This window comes from Perognathus longimembris, chromosome 9 (genome assembly GCF_023159225.1).
Source record: "Perognathus longimembris pacificus isolate PPM17 chromosome 9, ASM2315922v1, whole genome shotgun sequence".
Classification (NCBI taxonomy): domain Eukaryota; kingdom Metazoa; phylum Chordata; class Mammalia; order Rodentia; family Heteromyidae; genus Perognathus; species Perognathus longimembris.
In genome coordinates this window covers 8,716,464-8,741,839 of record NC_063169.1, presented here as the reverse complement: position 1 = coordinate 8,741,839, position 25,376 = coordinate 8,716,464, and the positions used below count along the sequence as shown (strand labels likewise).

Here is a 25,376-nt window from a genome sequence, read left to right as displayed (position 1 = left end):
ACAAACAGAAGTGGAAATGTGGCTCAAGAGGCAGAGCACTAGCTATAAGCAACAAAAGCTCAGATACATCACTCAGTCCCTGAGTTCAAGCCCCGAGGACCCGCACACACACAAACCTTCCGTCCCCTAATAACAATAAAACGTTAGTTCATTTCTGCTGCCAATAGTAAGTTCAATACCCAGGGTTCGAAGGCATTTTAGCATTCTTTAGTTACTCTGAAGAGTGGGTTACTACTGCTATCCTCAGGCTTGGAATGTGGCCACAGGTGGGAAGGAAAGGGGTATCCACACTCAGATTTCAACACTGCGGCCCTTCCAGCTCCAAGACACACAGCTGAGCCCAGCTGTGGAGAGCCCCCTCCCCCTCCCCCTCCCCCTTCCCCTTCCCCTCCCCCTCCCCTCCCTCTCCCCCTCCCCCTTCCCCTTCCCCTTCCCCTTCCCGCCAGGGGTGTGGCCCACATAGCAGAACCTCAGTGCAGAGAAAGCGGAGAGAAGAGGGAAGGGAGGAGGGCGGGAGAGGGGGAGGAAGGAAGAGGAGAGGGGAAGGAAGGGGAGGGCAGGGAAGGAAAGGAGAAGGAATTGAAGGGAAGGGAGGAGAAAGAGAAAAGGGAAGGAAGGGGGAGATAGAGGGAAGGAGAAGAGACAAGGAGAGGAGGGGAAGAGAAGGAGAGAGGAGGGGAGGGAAGGACAGGAGAAGGAGGGGGAGATGAGAGGAGGGAAGGGGAGAATAGAGGGGAGGGGAGGGGAGGGGAGAAAAGACTGAGGAGGGAAGGAGAGAAGGGGAATGGAGGGAATGAGAGGGGAGAGAAAGGGAAGGGAAGGAAAGAGGGGAGAGAAGGGATGGGGAGGAGGAGAGGAGAGAGGAGAAGGAGGAGGAAGAAGAAGGGGGAGGGGAAGGAGGAAGAGGAGGAGGAGGAGGAAGGGGGAGGGGAAGGAGGAAGAGCGAGGAGGAGGAGGGGTGGAGGAAGAGGAGGAGGAGGAGGAGGAGGAGGAGGAGGAGGAGGAGGAGGATGGAGGAGGAAGGAGGAAGGAGGAGGATGAAGAGCAGGAGCAGGAGGAAGAAGGGGGAGGAGAAGGAGGAAAATGAGCAGGAGGAGGAGGAGGAAGAGGAGGAGGAGGAGGAAGAGGAGGAGGAGGAGGAAGGAGGAAGGAGGAAGAGGAGGAAGGAGGAAGAGGAGGAGGAGGAGGAGGAGGAGGAGGAGGAGGAGGAAGGAGGAAGAGGAAGGAGGAGGAGGAGGAGAGGAGGAGGAGGAAGGGAAGGAGGGGGAGGGCGGGCCGGGCACCTGGAACCTGCGGTAGGCCAGCAGGGCGGTGAGGATGTAGGCGGTGAGCGTGGCGGGCTGGGAGCCGCCGCCCGGGGCCTGCAGCTCGGGGTGGATCACGCGCCCGGGCTCCCAGAAGGCCCCGCCGGCGCGCCGGTGCGCGCGGAGCCAGGCGAAGGCGCGGTGCAGCACGCTCTCGTCCACGTCGATGTAGGCCTCGGCCTCCAGGAAGCACCTCAGGACGAAGGCGGACAGCCTGGGACACGGGGGGGGGGGGGGGGGGGGGGGGGGGGGCACGCCTGAGTCCTCGTGATCCACCAGGAGCCGAGCGCATCCTCCGCCTCCCCGCAGCCCTGGAGCCCGGCGGCGGGGCCTCGCGTCCATCCCGAGCATCCAGGAGCCAGCACTGCGCGCCCTGGCCGTCCCTTCCAAGGTGTAGCTAGGATGAGGTCGTGCAGTGGGGGTCCCCACCCCCACCCCGGGGCACGCAGACTTCAGAATTCCCACTCACCCCATGAGAAGGCAGCATGGCACACCCGCACTGGGTTGCGGACGTGGCTGGTGACCACAGCCCGCCTCATCCACACTGACTGATACCCCGAGAGCTGCAATCCACCGGCCCACGAGGGTCCCCCAGGGGCCTGGGTGCTCATCCTGGCTCTCACCACCCTGTGTGAACTCCTCGCAGGCCCCAAGCCACAGGGCCAACCCACCAGGGACGGAACCTCCCAAACTACGAGCCAAAGGGTCTTGTCTCCATGCCTTTGTTACCCTAAGTGTTTACAGATAATGACGAACACGGTTGTTCACATTGATTCTGATCTCTTTTTTTTTTTTTCTGTCCAACAGGGGTATTCGAACTGCCTATCTGCGGCTTTCACTCGTTGGCTAGCACTGCACCAAGGGAGCCACGCCTCCTGCCCTCCATCTGGTTCTGAAATGTGAAGCTGCACGCCTTGCACGGGGAGAGAGCCGGTGTCCACGACCAGCCGCGTGCAGATTCCACGCAGGAGGAAGCTCTGACTGCCCATTCGCTAATTCCACCATTGTGCCCATTTTGAAACTATCTACACGTGGTGCAGGGCCTCTCGCCTGTCATCTTAGTTTCTTGGGGGGGGGGGGGGGCAAAGATCTGGGGATCACCGAGAGCAGAGATCATCACAGGTTAAGGCCGGGCCTGGGCAATAAAGAAGTTAGTGAGGCCGCATGTCACTCAGAGGTGGCGTCTGCATGCAATGGCCATCGCCTCAATCTCCAAGAGATGGGAGCTCAGGCACGAAGTTACAGGAGGCTGAGATCTGCAGACTGGGCTTGGAAAGCACTGCCTGAGTAAGAAGGAGGCTCTTATCTCCGACTAACTACCAAAAAGTTGGAAGTGGAACTGTGCCTCAAGTGGTAGAGCACCAGCCTTGAGCAAAAAAAAAAAAAGAAAAAAAAAGAGCTCAGGGACAGTGCTCAGACTCTGTTCATATGAACAACACGCTTGCAGTTAAATGTTAGATTGTGGAAAGCATAATATCATCCTAACAAATTTACCTTACCAGCTGTCCCGTCATGATAAAGTATTACTTATTGCGGCTTTTCCCATAAGAAATAGGAAGGCTGATTTGTCCCTTTCAAAATAAAAGGCATTTGATTTGTTGATATTTTTTTTTAAATCCTATTTTAAAAGGATGACGTTTTTTCAACAGCAGACTGGGAAAAGCAGCTGCCAGGTCTGCATGGAGAGACAGGTCTATCAAGTCGCGGTCACTGTGACTGAGTGCAGGCCCTTCCTATGGCCCAGATGTGTTTATTCAATGGCAGAAGCAATTACCAAGTGCTCCCAGAAGGGTCGTCATTCCCAAAGGCGCTGAAAGACCCGTCGTCCCTCTGAAGAGAAGTTCTCTTTGGTAACCTGAAGATAGGAACATTGACAAGGTCAACCTGCCGTGAAGGAGAGTGGCCAAGAATGACATCAACTAGGGATTTGGGCAAAGAAAGGGAAAGAAGAAAACTCTCCCTCCTCATCTAATACTGAATTTTCTTTGCAGTTACTTGTTCGAGGTTTCCGTCTGCCATGTCCATCTGTGTGCACAATGGGCCCTGACCCCACGCATTCCCTCCCTCCCCTCCCCAAGTCCTCCCCAAGTCCATGCCCGTGGGCTTGTTGGGTTTTGCAAATGTACCTAAAGTCTGTGAACCGTATTTTCCCTCCTTCACCTTTTCTGTTCACACTCCCTCCCCACCACTAGCACCCAGTAGCACCCAAGACAGGATGTTGCTTTCTTTTTTTAATTCTTATTTTTGTGCCAGTATTGGGTCTTAAACTCAGGGCCTGGGCACTGACCTTGGACTTTCTGGCTCAAGGTTAGAGCTCTACTACTTTAAGCCCAGCTCCACTTCCAGTTTTGGGGGGAATTCATTGGAGATAGAGCCTCGTGGACTTTACTGCCTGGACTGGCTGCAAACCTCCATCCTCCGATCTCAGCCTCCTGAGTAGCTAGGATTACAGATTGTGAGCCACCAGCACCCATCTGGCTCCAGTTTCTGGGGAGTTTTTAATGGCTAATTGGAGATAAGTTTCTCATAGACTTTCCTGCCTGGATTGGTTTCAAACCATGATCCTCAGATCTCAGCCTCCTGATAGCAAGGATTACAAGCATGAGCCACTGGCTCCCGGTCATTGGTTGTTTAAAAGTGTTTATATTGAGTACTTTCTATGTTAAATACTGTAGGAAATTTTAAATGCCAAGGAATTTCAAGCAAAATAAGCGAATAAGAGCTGTTAATATCCCAAAATTAATTCAGTAGGTTGTAATTACATAAATGATATCTCCAGCTACTCAAAAACAAGCAAAAGCCAGGCACCAGTGGCTCACACATGTAATCCCAGCTACTCGGGAGGCTGAGGTCTGAGAATCTCAGGTCAAAGCCAGCTCTGGCAGGAAAGTCTATGAGACTCTTATCTCCAATGAACCACCAAAAAGCTGGAAGTGAAGCTGTGGTTCAGGTGGGAAAACGATAGTGTTGAGCACAAAAGCCCTGAGTCCAAGCTGAGGACTAGCACAAAAAAAAAAAAAAAAAAACACAAACTAAAGATGCCATTTGATTTAGCTCTCTGCTATTCACAACAGTCCAGTGCCTTGCATCTAAAGTTATCTGCTGCTTAAGAAAGATATTACATATAACATTATAATTGAAGCTTTACGCTAAACCAGAAAGTAAAGTACTTTTGGCTGGGGGCTCACACCTATAATCCTAATTCAAGAGGCTGAGAGCCAACCCGGCAGAAAAGTCCATAGGCCTCTTAGCTCAAATGAACCAGCAAAAAGCTACAAGTGAAGGTGTGACTCAAGTGGAAGAGTGTCAGTAAAAAAAAGCTTAAAGGAGCATGCCAAGGCCCTGAGTTCAAGCCCCAGAAGAGGCGGGGGAGAGGGAGCGGGAACGGGAAGAAAAGGAAAGAAAAGAACGTACTTTTATTCTTAGACCATCAATAGAGAAGCAGGAAATGCTAAATAATCTGAGACAATGTCTCCTACATTTTTTGGTCATAATCAATATAGGCAAACCAAAACTCCAACTGGTGTGCCTACCATACAATTTTTCAGTTTTTCAAATTAAAAAGTATTTGGAGATGGTCATTATGACCAGAAGGTAAATTGAAGAGAGGGTTAAGGCTCAAGTATCTGCTTTAGTAAACGCAGAATTATGTCAAGTAAAAAGCAGTTGTTTCCTATCTGGAAAGCAATCCAGTTTCACTACCTAAGTGGAAGACTTTTTCTCCAAATAGGTAAGGAAGTCAAAAGTTCACAGAGTAATAAAAGCATGAATTTTAAGTTTTAATAGTGTTATGACTAGCTCTTGAGTTTAGAAAGTAATAGAATTGTAATTATCAGATACCGCTAAAAACTGAAATTATGAATCTAAGAGGTTGTGAGAATAATGACCCATTTTGTAAAGGGTTGGACATATACTCTTCTAGAATAGTAAATTTTCTTTGGTCCAACTGGGATTATAAAAATCTCAGAATCTATAATGTTAAAGATGAAAGGTGCTGTCTACAGAAATACATAAAACACTCTGGCTGGGAAGTGGCTCAGTGGTTGAGCACGTATGAGGTCCTGGGTTCAATTCCAAAACTGAAAAAAAAAAAAACTAAACAGTTTGGCTTGTATTAAAATCACTGTAAATAAGAGTAGTCAATCAGCTCTCCGTGACTGTATAAAGCAAATCTGACTTTTGAAAAATGCTTATCTATCTCAGGAGGCTGAGATCTAAGGATCACTGTTCAAGACCATCCCAGGCAGCGAAGTCCGTGAGACTCTTATCTCCACATCACCAGTGAAAAGCTGGAAGGGGAGATGTGGCTCAGGTGGTAGACGCACCAGACCTGAGTGGAAAAATCCAAGCGAGACTATGAGGCCCTGAGTTCAAGACCCAGTACCAGCACTGAAGAAAACGTCACGATGAGGGCTGGGGATATGGCCTAGTGGCAAGAGTGCTTGCTCATATACATGAAGCCCTGGGTTCGATTCCCCAGCACCACATATACAGAAAATGGCCAGAAGTGGTGCTGTGGCTCAAGTGGCACAGTGCTAGCCTTGAGCAAAAAGAAGCCAGGGACAGTGCTCAGGCCCTGAGTCCAAGGCCCAGGACTGGCAAAAAAAGAAAAAAAAAAAAAACAAAAAAAGAAAACGTCACGATGAACTTCCAAACACCTGTGACAAGGCCTGGGGAAGTGAGGGCCTCCTAGCTTTTCTTGTCTTTTGCTTCTTTGCTGTTGCCTCTAATTGAATTTGTGGTGACCAAAAAGCTGAGGTGTTGTTGTAGCTCAGCATGAGAGGTTCTAAAGCCTGCTTTGTTCTTATTTCACTAGAGGAAAACCTAGCAAGTGCTCAACTAGATGGAATCTGCATCGCTCCTCCTGAAAACAGCTGCAGGCACTGTGACGGCAATATCTAAGGAAAGGAAGTGGTTTCATTCTTCTACCCCTGGTTTTGGGATTTCTAGTCCTTATCAGAAGTAATTTCATTCATAGGTCTACTTCCCTTTTGACAGGAAAAAACATACTTTATTTAATGACATAGCTGTTGTTTTGACCCAAAATAATAATAATGTTAGGTTATAGGACTCCTTAGCCAAGCATGATTTAAGGAAAACAATGTGCTGTTTGCAAATAGCATTTATATAATATCATCATGACTCACACCAAAGCTACTTTAATTTCTTAAAAAAACAAAAATAACTACACTGCATTTAAAGGGCTTTGGCAACTATATTGGCAAAAGAGTAAAGGATCTATGAAATGAGATACTGATTTCATAATGAAAAGATGACTGGACCAGGAAACTGCTGCTCATTATTTGGAAATATGAGTTGATTCAACATGTGAGATCATGTAATCTGTGTGTGTGTGTGTGTGTGTGTGTGTGTGTGTGTGTGTGTACTGGTGCTTGAATTCAAGGTCTTTAGTGGCTGGTGCTCTACCACTTGAGCCTCACCTCCATTTCCAGCTTTTTGCTGATTAATTAGAGGTAAAAGTCTTGTGCATGGGTCTGTGTTCTTGGCCTGGCTTCACACTTGATCCTCAGATCTCAGCCTCCTGAGTAGCTAGGTACAACCATCCATTACATTAAGATAAAACAAAAATAGTACCTGCCCTAGTAAGTGCAAGGCCCCAAGTTCAAATCCTAGTACAGAAAAGAAAAAAAAATCCCTTGGGAAATGCAAAGCCTAAACTATACTTTTCTTAGAGTATACTGAAAAAGTATAGTATATAACCATTTTGTATAAACCCTTCAAATTCTTATGAGTTTGGTACACACGTGAGTATATGTACTTACTATATTCAGAAGTATAAATTGCAGCCATACACTAATCCTCGCTACCTAGGAGGCTGGGACCTGAGGACCCCAGTTCATAGCCAGCCCGAGTAAGAAAGTCTTTGAGACTCTTATCTCCAATTTCCAAGCAAGCACACAGGAATGGAGCTGTGGCTGAAGTGGTACAGCACCAACCTCGAATGAAAACACTACGGTAAGGCAGCCAGGCCCTGAGTTCAAGGGCTAGACCCAGCACAAAAATAAAACTATAAATCATGAAAACAGAAAAACCTCAGCTGTACAGGGGATCTTGGTGGAGGTCCCCTGAGAGATAAATACAAAATGGAGACTGCCATTCTGCCTTGACTCTGGGATCGTCCAGAAACCCCACCCGCCCATTATTACCATTGACCCAGCCTCCCGTGTGGCTCTAAGAGACAAACACTGGGTCCAGGATCGACCCTGGGCAAGGCAGCTACCTGTTAAATGCCTCCGCTTCATCCTCTGTGAAAACAGCATGATACAAGTACTGGTTGTGAGCATTGAAATCGATTTTAGACATAAAAATCTTAGAGCCCTCAGCTTACGTCAGCTCTCAGAGAGAGGCCGAGGCTGGGTTTCCGCCACTCAGAGTCAGAATAAACCTAAACTCTGTGGCCGCCTCCTTCTCCTCCTCCTCCTCCTCCTCCATCTCCTTCCCCTCCTCCGTCTTCTCTTCCTCTTCCTCTTCCTTTCCCCTTCTCTTTTTTCTCCTTCGTCATGCCAATAGTAGGGATTAAACTCAGGGCCTGAGCACTGTCCCTTAGCTTGTTTGCTCAAGGCCAGCACTCTACCACTCTAGCACTGGACCACGGGAGCCACTGCTCCACTCTGGCTTTTTGTTGGTTAACTGGAGATGAGAGTCTCATAGGCTTAGCTACCCAGGCTGACTTCAAACCAAGATCCTCAGCTCTCAAGCTGCCTGAGGAGCTGGAATTACAAGCGTGAGCCACTGGCCCCTGGCCCATCTGGCACTTTCTAAGGCACCTGCAGGTTCTCCCCAGGCAAATGTTTCTGTCATAGCTGCTTGCTGGTCATGTGAACACGGAGAAGCTCTGCCCACCACGGACTGCCCTGGCAGCGAATCCTCCGAGAGGAAGGGCTCTGTCTGACTTCCTCTATGTCCTCAGCACCAAAACAACCAAGCACAGGAGATACGCCAGCCGTGTGCGGTGAACGCGCCGGCTCCCAGCTCTTCAACACGACTGCCGACATCTTCAGAAACCCAACAAGCATCCTAATGGCTCCTCTACAACGTCCAGTACAGCCACCACATACAGAGACAAAACCCCACCCATGCTGATACATGATCTCAAGAGCCAGGCGCTGGTGGCTCACCCCGTCATCCTAGCTACTCAGGAGGCTGAGATCTGAGGATCACGCTTCAAAGCCAGTCAGGGCAGAAAAGTCCATGAGACTCTTAGCATCCATTAACCACCAGAAAACTAGACGTGGAGCTGTGGCTCAAGTGGTAGAGCATTAAGGCTCAGGGACAGTGTTCGGGCCCTGAGTTCAAGCCCCACGACCAACCAAAAAAAAAATGTATTTCAAGAACACGCTACTGAAAACAAAAATAAACTTTAAGAAAATACTTTGAAAATGCTTACCTTGCCTCATAAATGAAAGGGCTTTCTCCTTTATGTTATCTGTCAGGAGTTTCTTTTTAGTCAGATAATCCAAAATGTAAATATTTGGAGCAAAATTTATCATGTTCTGTTCACCACAACCATATGGCATCTGAATCAAGGAAGCCAGACCCATGGACGGAGGGCCAAGAATATCTCCTAAAAACACAAAATATTCCATTTACTCAGTAAATATGCATATGGGACAAAAGGCTATTTTCTGCTGGTGGCAGAATCTTCCTTTAATCAAGAAGCATCTATCCCTAAAGCAACTGGACACTTACAGAAACTTGCATCAATTTACGTGGACAAAATAATAGTCAAAATAATAGACAAAATGTACATCCTTGGATCACACTACTTAGGAGGCTGAAATCTGGACAGCCCATAGACTCTTGTTTCCAAAATAACCCACAAAAAGCAGGGCTGAAGGCATGGTTCAAGTGGTGGAGCACCAACCAACCAAGCAAGTAAGAAGCAACTACAAAGCCCTCAGTTTTGACCAAAGTACCACCAGAAGGAGGTGAGGGGAGGAGGGGGAGAGGAGGAGGAGGAGGAGGAGGAGGAGGAGGAGGAGGAGGAGGAGGAGGAGGAGGAAGAGGACGGGGAATGCAGGAGTACTCAAATGGGAGATTATGTGATGAGCTCATTGAATCTGAATCAGGCGCTGCTCTTGTAATAGATGAAAGATGCATATTATCAGGTACAAATACCCTATGCCCCACGCCGTCCTTACCCACGGTGGTGACCTGAGCTCTCTCACTGCCACTGACTGTGTCAGGAGGAAACGAGAAGCTCAAGGTTTTCAGAGTAGTTTGCTGCTTGCTATCAGTCAAGTCTAACAAGACGGCTTGTGAATATGATTTCTCTATCCCTTCAGCCTGTGGATAAACGGGAACACAGTTAGCAAGGTCTCTGCTTATCTATTTACGAGAACTGTATACAGATACGACAACAAATACTTGGCCTGATGTGACTCGAGTGGGTGTACAGCTACATCAATATCTACAATTTCTTCCTTCTGACTACAAATCTGTTTCACGTTTGCTTTCTACTGGAAGTAGAGGAAACATTCCTGGAACGGGCAATGGACGTAACAAAGGAGAAGATGAAGATGGGATGAGAAAAACTCCGTAGGGGGCCTCTAGGGGCCTGGCTCAGGCAGTAGAGCACCAGCCTTGAGGGGAAAAGCTCAGGACAGGGCCCCGGCCCTGAGTGCAAGCCCTAGTACCAGCACACACACGCACACACACAATTTAAGACTCCATATATTGACCTTTACTAGAATCTTCTGGGTGGATGGCGTCAGAGGCCGTGGGTGAAACGGCTTTCACTGTGATGGGGGTTTCCCCAGCTGCGTGGGCCTGACCGGAAAGAGCAGAGTTACCCCATCCTCGCTGGGGACCAGCGCCGTCTGCTGGTGCCCCGTGGCATTGATTTTCATTGGAAGTCATCAGAACGTCGAACCGATCGCTATTCTCAACGATCACCTCCACCTGAAAAAACATCAAGGATTTCTATGTCATAAATGCTCTTCAGTATTGTTTGTTGAATCTGTAAGATTCAAGACCAGGCAAAGAGGAAGCAAAAAGAGGAAGAAAGGGTATCAAGAAGAAACGTTTACTTCAAAAACTCACTCCGGGGGCTGAGACTAAGGCCAAGGTAAAGCGCTCACCTCGTATACATGAAGCCCTGGGTTTGATTCCTCAGCACCTCATATATAGAAAATGGCCAGACGTGGCACTGTGGCTCAAGTGGCAGAGTGCTAGCCTTGAGCAAAAAAGAAGCCAGGGACAGTGCTCAGGCCCTGAGTCCAAGCCACAGGACTGGCAAAAAAAAAAAAAAAAAAAAAACTCACTCCAACCTCGAGATACCTATGGAAAATGTATTTTAACAAGGTTTTTCTCCATAGCCAGGCTGGCCTGGAACTGGTTTCCTACCTGCTTTGGACTCCCAAGTGATGGTGTTACAAGTGTGTGCCACCATGCCCCACTACAGAAGTCTTTTTTTATGGTGCTTGGATGTGGAACACAGGGCTCCCATCAAGCCAGGCAAACACTACTTTTAGAATGACTCCCAGCCCAGCCAAGAGTCAGCATTTGATGTTTTGTTTTTTTTTTTTTGGCCAGTCCTGGGCCTTGAACTCAGGGCCTGAGCACTGTCCTTGGCTTCTTCCCGCTCAAGGCTAGCACTCTGCCACCTGAGCCACAGCGCCGCTTCTGGCCGTTTTCTGTATATGTGGTGCTGGGGAATCGAACCTAGGGCCTCATGTATCCGAGGCAGGCACTCTTGCCACTAGGCTATATCCCCAGCCCCAAGAGTCAGCATTTGAATCCAGGGGCCACATTGTAGTCTTATCCAATGAACTGATTATTCTGTCCTGAGAACATTTCTAGCCTTTTTGCTAACATCAGACTCTCTCATTATGTACTCACTGAATGGTAAGACTGTGTACACAGAAAAGCTATTTTATATTTCTTCAGTCTGGGTCATTTTACAAGACTCTGGTCATGTTAGAAAAAGTATGAAATATATATCCATAGAGAGTCTTTGAAAAAAATTATTTCAAGAAAAATAAGGCTCAAACATATCATGTTTTTAAACTATTATAACTTATGCCAATGTTGCAAGTATAGTGTCTCCAATTATTTTCTGACCCTCAAAATGTGTGTGTGTGTGTGTGTGTGTGTTTCTTGGGCTTGAATTCAGGGCCTGGGAGCTGTCCCTGAGCCTTTTCACTGAAGGCCAATGCTCTACCACATGAGCCACAGTCTCAGGGACTTTCCTGCTGGGTGGGCTTCAGACTGTGATCTTCAGAGCGCAGCTTCCAGAGTAGCTAGTACTACAGGCATGACCACCAGTGCCCATCCGTGGTCAACTAGAATTTAAAAATTAAAGCTTGAAGGCTAGGAGCTCATGCCTATAATACTAGCTACTCAGGAGGCTGAGATATGAGGACCATGATTTGAAGCCAACCCAGAAAGAAAAGTCCATGAGACTTTTATTTTCAATTAACCACTAAAAAGTCACAAGTGGAGCTATGGCTCAATTAATAGAGTGCTAGCCATTATTTAAAAAAAAAAAAAAAAGCTAGGGCAAGAGCACAAGACCCTGAGATCAAGCCCCAGTACTACCTCTCCCCCTCCCTCAAAAAAAATCAAAACTAAAATACCAGGCATGGTGGTAGACACTTGTAATCCCAGCTACTCAGAAGACTGAGGTTCCAGTATCATTGCCTGGGCAAAAGCACAAAACCCTACCCAAGAAACAAACTGAAAGCACAAGAACTAGGTTGTGGCTCAAGCGGTAGAGTGCTTGCCTAGGAAGAATAAGGTACTGAAAATGATCCCCTTACACTCAAGAAAGAAAGAGAGAGGGAGAGAAGAAAGAGAGAGGGAAGACGGAAAGGAGGGAGGGAGGGAGGGAGGAAGGAAACCAACAGATAGGCAGGCGGGCAAAAAGGAAAGAAACAAACAACAGAAAAAAAAAAAACATTGAACACAGTACCTGAGTGGCCTCTTTCAAATAATTGAATATGGTTACTTCCAAAGCAAATTCTTCACCTCTGATGACAGAGTAGGGAAGATTCAAAGAAATGAAAAATGGTTGGAAGGCTTGTAGCTGGAAGGAACACAATAAATAGATGTTTATGCAAATAAAAATGTCTTCCCATTAAATACAATTAAAAGCCCATGAAGCTTATAACTCCATTTAGGGAGATCTACTCGCCAATCTACAGAGAAAAAAAAAATAACACTTTACCCCCAAATGAATAATGCAAATTGACCTGATTTGTTGTTTCACATAATAGTCAACTTGGCTTGTTGTTTGCCATAATAATCCAACACACCAGTGTCAACCAGGAACCAGGCTCAGGAACCACTCACTCTTGAGCCTTTTATATGGACGCGCACACATACGCATACACACATACACATGTGCCTCCTCTCACACACATACGCATACACACATACACATGTGCTTCCTCTTGGGTGATCCAACTCTGAAACTGTTGGCCAAGACCTGCAGGGGAGGCAGAACCCTCCTACCATCTCTGAAGCTGAGCCTGGGTTAGTGTAGGTCAATGATCTCCCTGGTAGCAGTACTGCCCTCTAGAGGTTTATGTGAAGATTTGCAGATTGGACATGTTATCTGTCACAAGAACTGACTGGAGGGTACCTTGGTAGAGAAAGGTCTGCAATACTCAGTATTCTCACAAATAACGAAGAATTCTCTCAGCCAGGTACTCGTGGCTCATGCCTGTCATTCTGCTATTCCACAGGCTGAGATCTGAGGACCATGGTTCCACATCAGCTCCGGCAGGAAAGTCTGTGAGACTCTGATCTCCAACTAACCACCAAAAATCCAGAAGTAGAGCTATGGTTCAAAGCAATAGAGCACTAGTCTTAAGCGAAAAAACTCAGGGACAGAACCTAGGCCCTGAGTTCAAGCCCCATGACCAACAAGAAAGAGAGAGAAAGAGAAAGAGAAAAGGAAAGAGAAAGAGAGAGAGAGAGAGAGAGAGAGGAAGGGAGGAAGGAAGGGAGGGAGGAAGGAAGGAAGGAAGGAAGGAAGGAAGGAAGGAAGGAAGGAAGGAAGGAAGGAAGGAAGGGATTGTCTCATGTTCCTCATCACTCTGGGATGTTCCTTTAAGACATTCATGCAGATAAAGTATCCGTTTAAAACAAGCTGAGCAGAAGAACAGCATTATGTCACTTGCAGGGAAATGGATGGACCTAGAAAAACTTACGTTAAGTGAAGTAAGTAAATCAGGCTCAGAGTGACAAAGGGTGCACGTTTCTTTCATATGTGGGACTTAGATATAAATTATAAATACATATGCAAACATATTCAGGGCTATATGCCTATGTACACGCACACATGGAATGAAGTATACACATAGGGAAGAGTCTAGTGGTGTAACTCCTTTGAACAACTAACTTACAGTTTAACAAAATGAATACCAGAAAGCTGAAACATGTGCTGTCAGGAGATGGGGTAGGCAATGGAGAGGGGAAGGGTAGTGAATGCACTCTTAATATTTGATGTTCACGTGTGAAAATGGAACCAGGTAACTGGAGGCGATGGGGCGGGTGAGGAGAAGTAGAGGAGAGCGATGGAAAAGGTGACATCCATTAAGATGCCTATTGTGCTCATAAAATGACGCTGAATTGAAATCCTTGGGTACAACTAAAGATAATTTTTAATTTAAATTTTTAAAAAATTAAGCCCCACCAAAATAAATCCTCAAAGAAACAACGATCCCACTAATAAGTGGGCTAAAGACTTAAAGAGAGACTTCTTTGAGGAAGCAATAAGAATGGCCAATAAACACATGAAGAAATGTTCAGCATCTCTGGCCCTAAAATAAATGCAAATCAAAACAACACTGAGATTCCACCTCACCCCAGCTAGAATGGCCATTATCAAGAAAACTAATAAATGACAGATGCTAACAGGGACACGGCCGAAAGGGAACACTGCTACACTATTGGTGGGAATGTAAACTTGTTTAACCACTCTGGAAATCAGTATGAAGATTCTTCAAAAGATTAAACATGGGGGCTGGGAATATGGCCTAGTGGCAAGAGTGCTTGCCTCGTATACATGAAGCCCTGGGTTCGATTCCTCAGCACCACATATATAGTAAATGGCCAGAAGTAGCACTGTGCAGAAAGGGAGGGAGGGAGGTAACACTGTTTCAAAAAGAAATGTACTCATGACCTTACTTATGTAACTGCAATCCCTTTATACATCACATTTACAATAAAATAAAATTTTAAAAAGAAATTTTCCTATCCAAATCTTGTCCTGAGTTCCTGAGCACTGTCCCTGAGCCTTTTTGTGCTCAGGGTTAGCACTCTACCACGGAAGCCTCAGCCCCACTTCTGGCTTTTTGGTGGTTCATTGGAGATAGAATCTCACAGACTTTCCTCCCTGGGCGGGCTTCAAACCATGATGCTCAGACCTCAGCCTCCGGAGCAGCTAGAAGCCACCAGCACTCTGCTTCCTATCCATATATTAGTATGGACCTAATCCACTTAGCAGCTTATTGCAAATCTCATTCTAAAATTTAAAAGGTTAAAAGTAAAGGCAAGGGCTGGGGATATGGCCTAGTGGCACGAGTGCTTGCCTCGTATACATGAAGCCTTGGGTTCCATTCCCCAGCACCACATATACAGAAACGGCCAGAAGTGGCGCTGTGGCTCCAGTGGCAGAGTGCTAGCCTTGAGCAAAAAGAAGCCAGGGACAGTGCTCAGGCCTGAGTCCAAGCCCCAGGACTGGCAAAAAAAAAAAAAAAAAAAGTAAAGGCAAAGAGTCTCTAAACTATGATTAAATAGTATAAGCTATTTTTTTAATCTGCTCAATTGCCAAGTGTTGGTGGCTCATGCCTGTAATCCTAGCTACTCAGAGAGACTGAAATCCAAGGATTATAGTTCAAAGCCAGCCCAGGCACCAGAAAACAGGAAGTAGAGCTGTAGCTCTAACTGGTAGAGCACTAGCCTTGCGAGAAAAAGCTCAGAGACAGCACCCAGATCCTGAGTTCAAGCCCCAGGACACACACACACACACACACACACACACACACACACACACACACACACACACCTGCTGAGCAGCTGAAACATAATTCCATGATGCTCCCATACCTCCACTGGAGTTGTTGTGAGTCCAAGACCTAAGTCTTCAGAGATCACGAAGGCAGTGGCTACCCACGAAGTGATAGAGTCTGGTACGGTAACTTCAAATTCCTGGAAAATCCTGGAGCTGAAGTCAAGATAAGTACCACAATTACAAAGCCAAGAACTCATATTCCAAAGTCAATCAACAGAATCAAAAACTATTTGGGAAAATTTTTTTAATTTTTTATATCACATATCTGAATTTCAAACCATTTAGCAGCCAGACATGAATGGCTTGTGTCTGTAAGCCTAGTGATTCAGGAAGCTGCGATCTGAAGAATAGAAGTTCAAAGCCAGCCCAGGCTGGAAAGTCTGAGAGACTCTCTCTACAATAACCAGAAAAAAAAAAAAAACAGAGCTAGAGGTTTTGATCAAATGGAAGAGCACCAGCCAAGCAAGCAAACTAAGTGGAAAAAGCAAGGCACCGAGGCTCCTGAGTTCAGGGCCTGGTAACTGGCACAAAAAATAAACGTCTGTAAACCTAGCTACTCAGGAGACTGAGATCTGAGGATTGTGGTTTGAAGCCAGCCCAGGCAGCTACCAAAATAATTGTAATTTTTAACAAGAGCCAGAAATGGAGCTGTGGCTCAAGTGGTAGAGTCCTAGTATAAAGAATGAACACATTTCAAACTGCAATTTTATTCTCTTATCTGTAAAAAAAAACTGTTTTTTCTGCATGTCTGTCTGTGCTAGGTTTGGGGAGCTTTTGCATTTGGTTTATCTCATTTCACGCATTGCTAAGTGGCTGACTGTAAGATACAGTGAGGGTTTCATGACTTACCTGCTCAATTATCCAGTAACGTATGAATCACTAAGAATCACGAAGCGCCACCGTAGCCCCGCCCCCCATGGCTCGTGGGGATGTGTGAGAATCGGGGGCACCCACACCCCAGTCTAGGAAATCACAATTGCTCCACTCCATAGCAGCAATTTTCTTCCAGCAAAAGCCAGGAGCCGCGGGGCTGGGGATATAGCCTAGTGGCAAGAGTGCCTGCCTCGGATACATGAGGCCCCTAGGTTCGATTCCCCCAGCACCACATATACAGAAAACGGCCAGAAGCGGCGCTATGGCTCAAGTGGCAGAGTGCTAGCCTTGAGGCCGGGAAGAAGCCAGGGACAGTGCTCAGGCCCTGAGTCCAAGGCCCAGGGACTGGCAAAAAAAAAAAAAAAAGCCAGGAGCCGGGAGCCAGTAGCTCACTTCCTAATCCTAGCTACCCAAGAGGATGAGATCTGAGGATCACTGTTCAAATCTAGCCTGGGTCGAAAAAATACCCAAAATTCTCTTAAGAACTAGCAGAAGGCAAGAAGTGGAGGTGTGGCTAAGGAACCGTGCCCAGGCCTCGAGTTCAAACCCCTGGACTGGGTGGGAGAGGAAGGGGGTGGGATTGAGATTTCAAGGAAGCTAAAACCGTCTTTCTTTTCTTTTCTTTTTAAAGCTCTATCTTAGCTGAGTGCCAGTGCCAGTAGCTCAAGCTACTTAATAGGCTGAGTGATATCTGGTTCAAAGCTAGCCTATGCAGGAAAGTCCATGAGACTCTTACCTCCAATTAAAACACATCAAAAGGCAGAAGTGGAGCTGTGGCTCAAGTGGTAGAACACCAGTCTTGAGCAAAAAATGTCAAGGATAGTGCTTGGGCCCTGAGTTCAAGTCCTAGGATTGGCATAAACACACACACAGATACACACACACACACACACACACACACACACACACACGTAAAAAATACACAGGACCAAAGAACTTTATAAAGTTTTACCCCATTTTGGTATCCAGCCAAATCCAAGTCTCTGGAAAATGCTTTCTGACACGAGGATTGCTGATGGAGGAAAAGTCCTGCAAATCCACCAGTAGGCGTCACTTTCATCCACAAACCTCTCTGCATACTCAGCCTTGTCATCTAAACAGCAACACAAACAACGATTAGGAAAACGGTCCTGGGAGCAAACGAGTCCTACCACGGCCCAGCGGGACTCGAGAATTTGTCTTGTCCAACTTTCAACTTCACAGGAGAACCAGACCTCACAGTAGAGTAGAAAAGCAGAAGAGGGCGCTGAGAAAAAGTAAAGGATACAAAATAAGCAAAATTGGAAGTGGAGCTGTGGCTCAAGTGGTAGAGAATCAGCCTTGAGCCCAAAAGCCAAGGGAAAACACAGGTCCTGAGTTCAAGCCTCCATACTAGTGGCAAGTGTATGCGCGCGCGCACACACACCACACACACACACACAAAGTAGAGCCGCCAAAGTAAGTAAACTGCCCTTGGTCTTCATGGGGACTGGTCCCAGGAACCCAGTGTATACCAAACCCTCTTGATGCACAAAACCACTTACAGAAAATGATACAGATAACCTCCACCCACATCAGATCCTCTCTAGATTACTTACAATCCCTAATCCAATGGAAATGCCACAGAAATAGCTGCAATCCTGCAGAACAGGGGCTGGAGGCAGGACTAAGGTGGTAAAGCACCTGATCAGCAAGGGCAAAGTCATGAGTTCAAACTCTAGTACCACCAAATAAATAAGTGAATGAATAAATAACTAGAAGGTTCAATACAACGGGGTGCTGCTGGCACGTGCCCAGGAAGAAAAGTTGTAAGTTTCTTACCTGTAATTAAGCACCAAAAACCTGGAAGAGGAGCTGTGGCTCAAGTGGTCGAGTGCCAGCCTTGAGCAAAAAGCTAAGGGACAGCACCCAGACCCAGAGTCAAGCCCTAGAACCGGCATGTACGCACACATACATACAAGAACACACACACAGTATAATAACAAGACAAAATGAGCACCAATGTTTAGCACAGAAATGATTTTTTTTTTTATATTTCCAACCTAAAGTTGGTTGAATCCTCCAATTTGGAGCCCAGGAAGCACTAAAATAGGATTGAAATCAGGTGCCAGTGGCTCATGCCTAAACTCCTAGCTACTTAGGAGGCTGAGATCTGAGAATCGAGGTTGCAAGCCATGCGTCTCTTTATCTCTAATTAACTACCAAAAAGCTGTAACACTATCCTTGAATGAAAAATCGGAAAGGACACCTCCCAGATCCGAGTTCAAAACCCCAGTACCAATACAAAAATAAATAAATTAAATAAAATAAAATAGTAAGTACTGGCAGAACTTAACAGGTAGAGATGAACAAAGATGGACAAAAATTGAGACGGAGGGCTGGGGATATGGCCTAGTGGCAAGAGTTCTTGCCTCGCATACATGAAGCCCTGGGTTCAATTCCCCAGAACCACATATATAGAAAACGAACCAGAAGTGCACTTGTGGCTCAAGTGGTAGAGTGCTAGCCTTGAGCAAAAAGAAGCCAGGGACAGTGCTCAGGCCCTGCAGCCAAGGCCCAGGACTGGCAAAAAAAATTAAAATTAAAAAAAAAATGAGACAGAGAACAAAGATAAAGACTTAGAAGGCTGTGGTACCTAGGGAATTACCTGAGGAAAGTCACATGTACCACATTTTAAGATAATAAATCGCGATAACCTCACAAATCTCGGCGACTACACAACTGTCTTCTCAGCTTCGGGGCAGAGGCTCAGGGGTGCTGTGGTGGTGTGAGCTAGCGCCACTCACAGAGGTCCTGGGCTGTGTGTGCAGGACACCTCACAGAAATAGGAAATCCAGTGAGAAACAGTGAGAGTTCTGAAGACTCGTGGCAACATTCCTATCATCTTACCAGGGGAAAAGACAGCGTGGATGTGGATGACTATGCTTTGCAATTCATGGAACTAAAGAAGAACCCAGAGGACTCTCCAGGAAAAACTAAAATTGATGGGGTGTGTGTGTGTATGTGTGTGTGTGTGTGTGTGTGTGGTGTGTGTGTGTGCATGAGAGAGAGAGAGAGAGAGAGAGAGAGCCTACTTTATAGCATATTAGGTTGTTTTCTAAGTGAACATCAAAAAGCTAATGAACATACATATTTCAAAATATGTTGTTCCTTCCAACTAATTCCAAGCTAATAGCATAGCTTTCCATACAGATTGGAAACCACAAGATCTTCCCATATGTCCAAAAATACAACCACCTCAAAGAGTTACAGGAAACAAATGAAAAGCCTTGATTTCAAAGATGTAGACGGGTGGCCCAGATGTGCTTCCGTATATATTCAATTCCAAACAGTTTAGGGTATAATATTCATGTGCTACAAGAAAGTATCCAGGGGCTGGGAATGTGGCTTAGTGGGTAGAGTGCTTGCCTCGCATGCATGAAGCCCGGGGTTCGATTCCTCAGCACCACATAAACAGAAAAAGCCAGAAGTGCTGTGGTTCAAGAGGTAGAGTGCTAGCCTTGAACAAAAGAAGCCAGGGACAGTGCTCAGGCCGGAGTCCAAGCCCCGGAACTGGAAAAAAGAAAGAAAGTATCCATAGCTCAATGGTTCAGTGCTTGCCTAGCCTGCACTGGGTCCTCAGTTCAATGCCCAGCACTCATAACAAACAAAGCTGGGGCTGCACATCCGGATGGGATCACTACGTAGCCTGTTGCATAGTGAGTTCAAGCCAGCCTAGGATGCATAGCGAGACCACAGCTCAAAAAAAAAAAAAAGGAAAGAGTCAAGCACTGGTGCTTACACTTGCAATCCTAGCTACTCAGGAGGCAGAGATCTGAGGGTCACAGTTCAAAGCCAGCTGGGTAGAAAAATTCCCTAAAGACTCTTACTTCCAATTAACCACCAGATAACCAGAAATGGCGTTGTCAAGTGGTAAGAGCACTAGCTTGAGCAAAAGAACTCACTTGGAAAGCCCCAGGCCTCAAGTTTAAGCCCAACCCCAACAATGGAACAAAAAAGAAGAAAAGAAACAGAAGGAAGAAAGGGAGGGAGGGAACTATATCCATACTTATAGGTAGTATTAATCATACATTGTAAACCACAAATAGTTACAAGCATATTTGCCAATTTTACTTACAAACACCTCAATATAATCTTTCGCAAGATTTGCATCTGTCAATACCCAGAGACCACATTCCTGGAAAAAAATTGTATTTTTCAAGTCAAAGTTTAAAGACAATAAAATTTTGTTTAAAAGCAAGAATCAAAGTTCAAACATTCTGTAATCACACAATCTCAGTCTAGACTTGTTCATGTTCCTTCTGTCTCTCTGTGTCTCTCTGTGCATCTGTCTGTCTCTCCCCTCCTTCCTTCCCTCTGCTCACCTCTTTCCCCTTCCCATACCCATGCATGTCAACAGCCATTTCAAGGTCAAAGAAAGTAATGTAAAGGAAATAAAATATTCAGTGGCAATTCTTTTCATCTCCACAATGGTGAAGTGTTCCACTTGCTTTTTTTTTTTTTTTTTTTTTTTTTTTTGGCCAGTCCTGGGCCTTGGACTCAGGGCCTGAGCACTGTCCCTGGCTTCTTCCCGCTCAAGGCTAGCACTCTGCCACTTGAGCCACAGCGCCGCTTCTGGCTGTTTTCTGTATATGTGGTGCTGGGGAATCGAACCTAGGGCCCTCGTGTATCGGAGGCAGGCACTCTAGCCACTAGGCTATATCCCCAGCGCCTCCACTTGCTTTGAAAACTGACTTGCTCTCATTTCAGTTCCCCAATGGCCATTAATTCTGAAAGCAATTATAACAGTAAAAGACAATTAATACCTTTCCAATTATCTAGCAAAGTAAACATACCTGAAAGACAGCAAAAGAATTCATGGAACATGCCTAAATAATATCCAGTGTTATAAAGCTCCAACTCATGGACAACCTACAAAGAGAGTAAAACACACAGAATGAGAGGATACTTAGCAATCTATTCTGCCTTTCCTCATGTCAGGGGAGATGGGAACTACTGTTTAATGGTGACAGCGTCTTTATTTGGGGTAATGAAAGAGTTCTGAAAATAGTGGTGGTGGTCATACCATTGTGAGGTAATTCATGTGATTGAATTATAGATTGAAAATGATGAGATGGCAAACTTTATAGTTTATGTGTGTTCTTGGACTAAATCAACTAAGCAGTCACAATGTCATAGGCAATGGTTGATACTTCTCCCTTTTGCTTTATAATTAGCCAGATAAACTGAGACAAAGCCAGGATTTAAAACCATGGTAGATGCTAGGTGCTGATGGCTCATACCTATTGCCCTTGCTTACTCAGGAGGCTGAGAGCTGAGGATCAAGGCCGGAAAGCCAGCCCAGGCAGACAAATCCTTGAAACCCTTACTCCAGTTAACCAGCAAAAAAGCCAGACTGGAGGCATCATTCAAGTGGTAGAGCTCCAGATCTAATTCAGCAAGTGGTACTGCACAAAAAAAAATAAAAATAAAGTAATATAATGAGGAAAGGAGCTGTGTACACGCTGGAAGGGGGCCTTTCTAGCATACAATTAGATACCTCCAACCACTGTTTCTGCTATGCTAACAATATCCAAAGTACATAAACATGATGATAGAAGAGACAATAAAAGAAAATATTGGAAGAGTTGAGTGCTGGTGGCTCACACCTGTAATCCTAGCTACTCAGGAAGCTGAGATCTGAGGATCACAGCTCAAAGCTAGCCTGGGGCAGGAATGTCCTTGAGGCCCTAAGTCACCAATTAACTAGAAAAATCCAGAAGTAGAGCCGTCTCAAATGCTAGAGCATTAGCTTTGAGCACGAAAGCTCGGGGACAGTGCCCAGGCCCAGAGTTCAAGCCCCAGGACCAGCACGAAGAGTGAGAGAGCAAGAGAGCGAGAGAGCGAGAGAGAGAGAGAGAGAGAGAGAGAGAGAGAGAGAGAATGAATAACAGAGCCGACCCAAAATATTGTAATGCCTGTAAGCTGGCAAAGTAAGCCGGCCCATACAAGCAATGGAGCCAATACAAGGGAGAGAAGTTTCCAGTTTCCATGCCTCAGCACCAACTCTGGATACATGGTCAGCTTCTGCTCCCACTCGGGCACAAGCAGATAGAAGTTGTAAAGCAACAGCAGCCATTACGTAAGAAGCCTTCATCTTCTCCATCCCTCAATAAAAGGCACGGCCAAGGCTGCCTATGTCCTGTGGATGGGAAGGCTCTGCCTATAAGAGATTTCTGGAAGGCCTAGTGACCCTGAATTATCTTGATCATCCAAGGTGCTCTGGCACCGCACAGAAACTTAACAAGACGCCGGGGGGGGGGGGGGGGGGTGGGGGGGGGGGGGGGGGAGGGGGCATCTGTTATCATGGGCTCCTGACATCCGCTCCAAGGCAACCCTGAGAAATAAAACAACGCTGCTGGAAAGCTGGATGTGTGGACAGAGAAGACTGCAGGAAAAGTGGAGGCCATCTTGAACTAGAGCCGGAAGATAAAGAGACTCATGGGCTTTGAACCACAATCCTCAGATCTCAACCTCCTGAGTAGCTAGGATTACAGGCCCCGAGCCACTGGTGCGCAGCTATCTTTCAGCCCTTTTTTTGAGTATTCAATACATTATTACTTACTGCACTCTCCATGTTAAATTATAGACCTCCAGAACACATTCTTCCTTCCTATTTTAAGTGGCATTTTTCATTTAAGACTGAGAAGACTCAGAAGCGTCTCCCTAACTGAGCTTCTCTGCGAATTCGCCTATATATGCAAAAGAGTCATACATATAAATCACTTGCAGTGTTGAAAGTGAAAGTACCAGGGTAGTGCTTTTCTCCTTTAACATGTATTTTCATAACATTAAAAAAATGTTAGCTTACGTTTTCCATGGTAATATCATTTGAGGCATTCATCAGATTCACGCTTTTGTCCACAGCTAAAATCCCCACTACAGAGTCCGCTGAGTCACGGAGACTCTGAGGGAGACTTCTCAGATGGCTCAGCATTCGCCTTACTCCAAAATAATTTGATCTAAGGAAAGAAAAAAAAAGGGGCTTAGTTCAACTTTGTGTGTGTGCTGGTACTGAGACTTGAACCCAAAGCCACCCACTCTTACTTCACTTTTCCACTCAAGGCTGGCTCTCTACCCCTTGAGCCACAGATCTACTTCTAGCCTTTGGGTGGTTAATCAGAGATAAGAGACTCATAGACTTTTCTGCCTAGGCTGGCTTTGAACCTCCATCCTCAGATCTCAGCTTCTTGAGTAGCTAGGATTACAAGTGTGGGGACCCCAGCATCCACCAAAATTAATTCCTTATCTCATTTATTTAAAAAAAAAAATTCTTGAGAGAAACAAAGAGAAGGGGTGACACTGTCCAAAAAGAAACATACTCTTTCAACTGACTCATGTAATTATAACCCCTTTGTACCATCACCTTTACAATATAAATAAAATAAATATTGCTTGAAAGGTCCGCTAATACTCTCTGCTTCTTCTGTGCCAATGATCATATACATTGTTCCCAGCTTTACAACGAACTCCACCCTGAATATATCACGCACGAAGCATCCAATGTAGTGAAAGTCTCTGGTGTTTTCTAGCTGAAATGGACACACCAAAGGCCAGCTCTCTCCCACAAACATCCCCCCCACCTCCATCCATTTCACTCTCACGACCCATTATCAGTGCCCGCACAGTTTGTGTGGCCACAGCGAATACCGGGCCAGTGCAAAAGTGACCGTGCAAAACCCCTGAAACGGCTGCATGAGTTTAAGGTAAAATCGTAAAAACCAACCAGGTATCAGTGGCCTCACATCCGGTAATCCTAGCCATTCGGGAGCTGAGAGCTGAAGATTGAGGTTCAAAGCCAGTCTAGGCAGAAAAGCCCATGAGAGTCTTATCTCCAACCAACCACCAAAAATACAGAGCAGAAGTAGAGGTGTAGCTCAAATGGTAGAGCACTAGCCTGAGCAAAAAAGCCAAGTGAGAACGCGATGGCCCTGAGTTCAAGCCCCAGTACCAGGGCAACAATTATATTATAATTAGATACAAAACAGAAAGAGATTCATAGCATCAACCAATATGAATTATACTCCATAAATTGATATGTTGAGTTAAATCCCCTTTGAACAAAACACTGTAAAGCTAATAAAAAAATTAATTTAAGGTAGGCACTGATGGGCTCATGCCTGAAATCCTCAGATCTCAGTTCAAATCCAGCTCAGGCAGGAAATTCTGTGAGGCTCTTATCTCCAATTACCCCCAGAAAACTGGAAGTAGAGCTGTGGCTCAAAGTGGTAGAGCACTAACCTTGAGTGAAAGAGCTCAGGGACAGCACCCAAGCCCTGGGTTCAAGCCCATGATCAAAAAAAACAAATTAATGTAATAGGGTTGGAGATGTGGCTCCAATTGGTAGAAGCACCAGGCAACAAGCAAAGGGTCAGGTACTGGATTCGAGTCCCAGTCTTAGAACTAAAAATATTTTTTAAATAAAGTCTTGAGAGGTCCCCATAAATATACACATACAAATGCATAAATAATAACTAAATATTTAGTGGTTTAACCATAGTGCTACAGGGGGGCTGATACAAATTTCTTAAGTAATATAGTTTATGGTAGTTTTGTGAAGAAATACATTGCTCAGACGTCAATAAAATAAAGTCTTCTTTTAAGTCTCAGTGTCCTTAAATATTACCTTATTTTTAAAAACAAGCTGGACAGGATTTTCAAAACATCATTGATAATTTCCCCGTCATCTTCAACATAATATACTATGATACAGGCCTTTGGAGCCCAAGAATGTTCTGGTGTTAGAGAGAAGGTTGTTGAGTTTTGTTTGCCAACGGCCACCAACTGTCCCCTGGATACCACCTGAAAAACAGTAGGCAAGCTTAACTCTGCAGGAAAAGTTAGCAGGGTCTCAAGTGAAGTCACATTTGTTTTTGCATGTATTTTATCATAAACACAAACTCTTGAACCAGCTTCAAAGCCTTTTCCAATGCTACCAGACAAACAGTGTATAAGCTAAAGAGTCATTATAAAATCGATGCGATTCAGACTGAAATACCAGTAGCTTCATAGTTTAAAAATCAGTATCTTTGATGAGAGCCAGTGGCTCACGCCTGTAATTCCTAACTACTCCAGAGGCTAAAATCTGAGGACTGCAGTTCAAAGCCGGGGCCAGGAGGAAAGTCCATGACTCCTATCTC

At 45.7% G+C, this 25,376-nt stretch overlaps 2 protein-coding genes and 1 long non-coding RNA gene across 3 annotated transcripts in view; 2 read left to right on the top strand and 1 right to left on the bottom strand.

Moving 5' to 3' along the window:
• Positions 1–338, top strand: part of LOC125357512 (CD109 antigen-like) — a 71,510-nt gene extending 71,172 nt beyond the window's left edge. The window contains exon 26 of the mRNA XM_048354491.1: positions 320–338. Coding sequence (XP_048210448.1) covers positions 320–338 — 19 coding nt within the window. The remainder of the gene's footprint in view (positions 1–319) is intronic.
• An 8,534-nt stretch (positions 339–8,872) lies between these two features.
• On the bottom strand, positions 8,873–10,028 carry LOC125357047. The gene is made up of 3 exons (XR_007212052.1): positions 10,007–10,028; positions 9,467–9,611; positions 8,873–8,889 (listed from the first exon to the last, which is right to left on the bottom strand). It is a non-coding gene; the product is annotated as an uncharacterized LOC125357047 (long non-coding RNA).
• Positions 10,029–13,521: 3,493 nt separating this feature from the next.
• Positions 13,522–25,376, top strand: part of LOC125357046 (CD109 antigen-like) — a 16,330-nt gene continuing 4,475 nt past the window's right edge. Inside the window, exons 1-2 of the mRNA XM_048353686.1 lie at positions 13,522–13,526; positions 17,956–17,958. The gene's annotated coding sequence lies outside the window, so the exon portion shown is untranslated. The remainder of the gene's footprint in view (positions 13,527–17,955; positions 17,959–25,376) is intronic.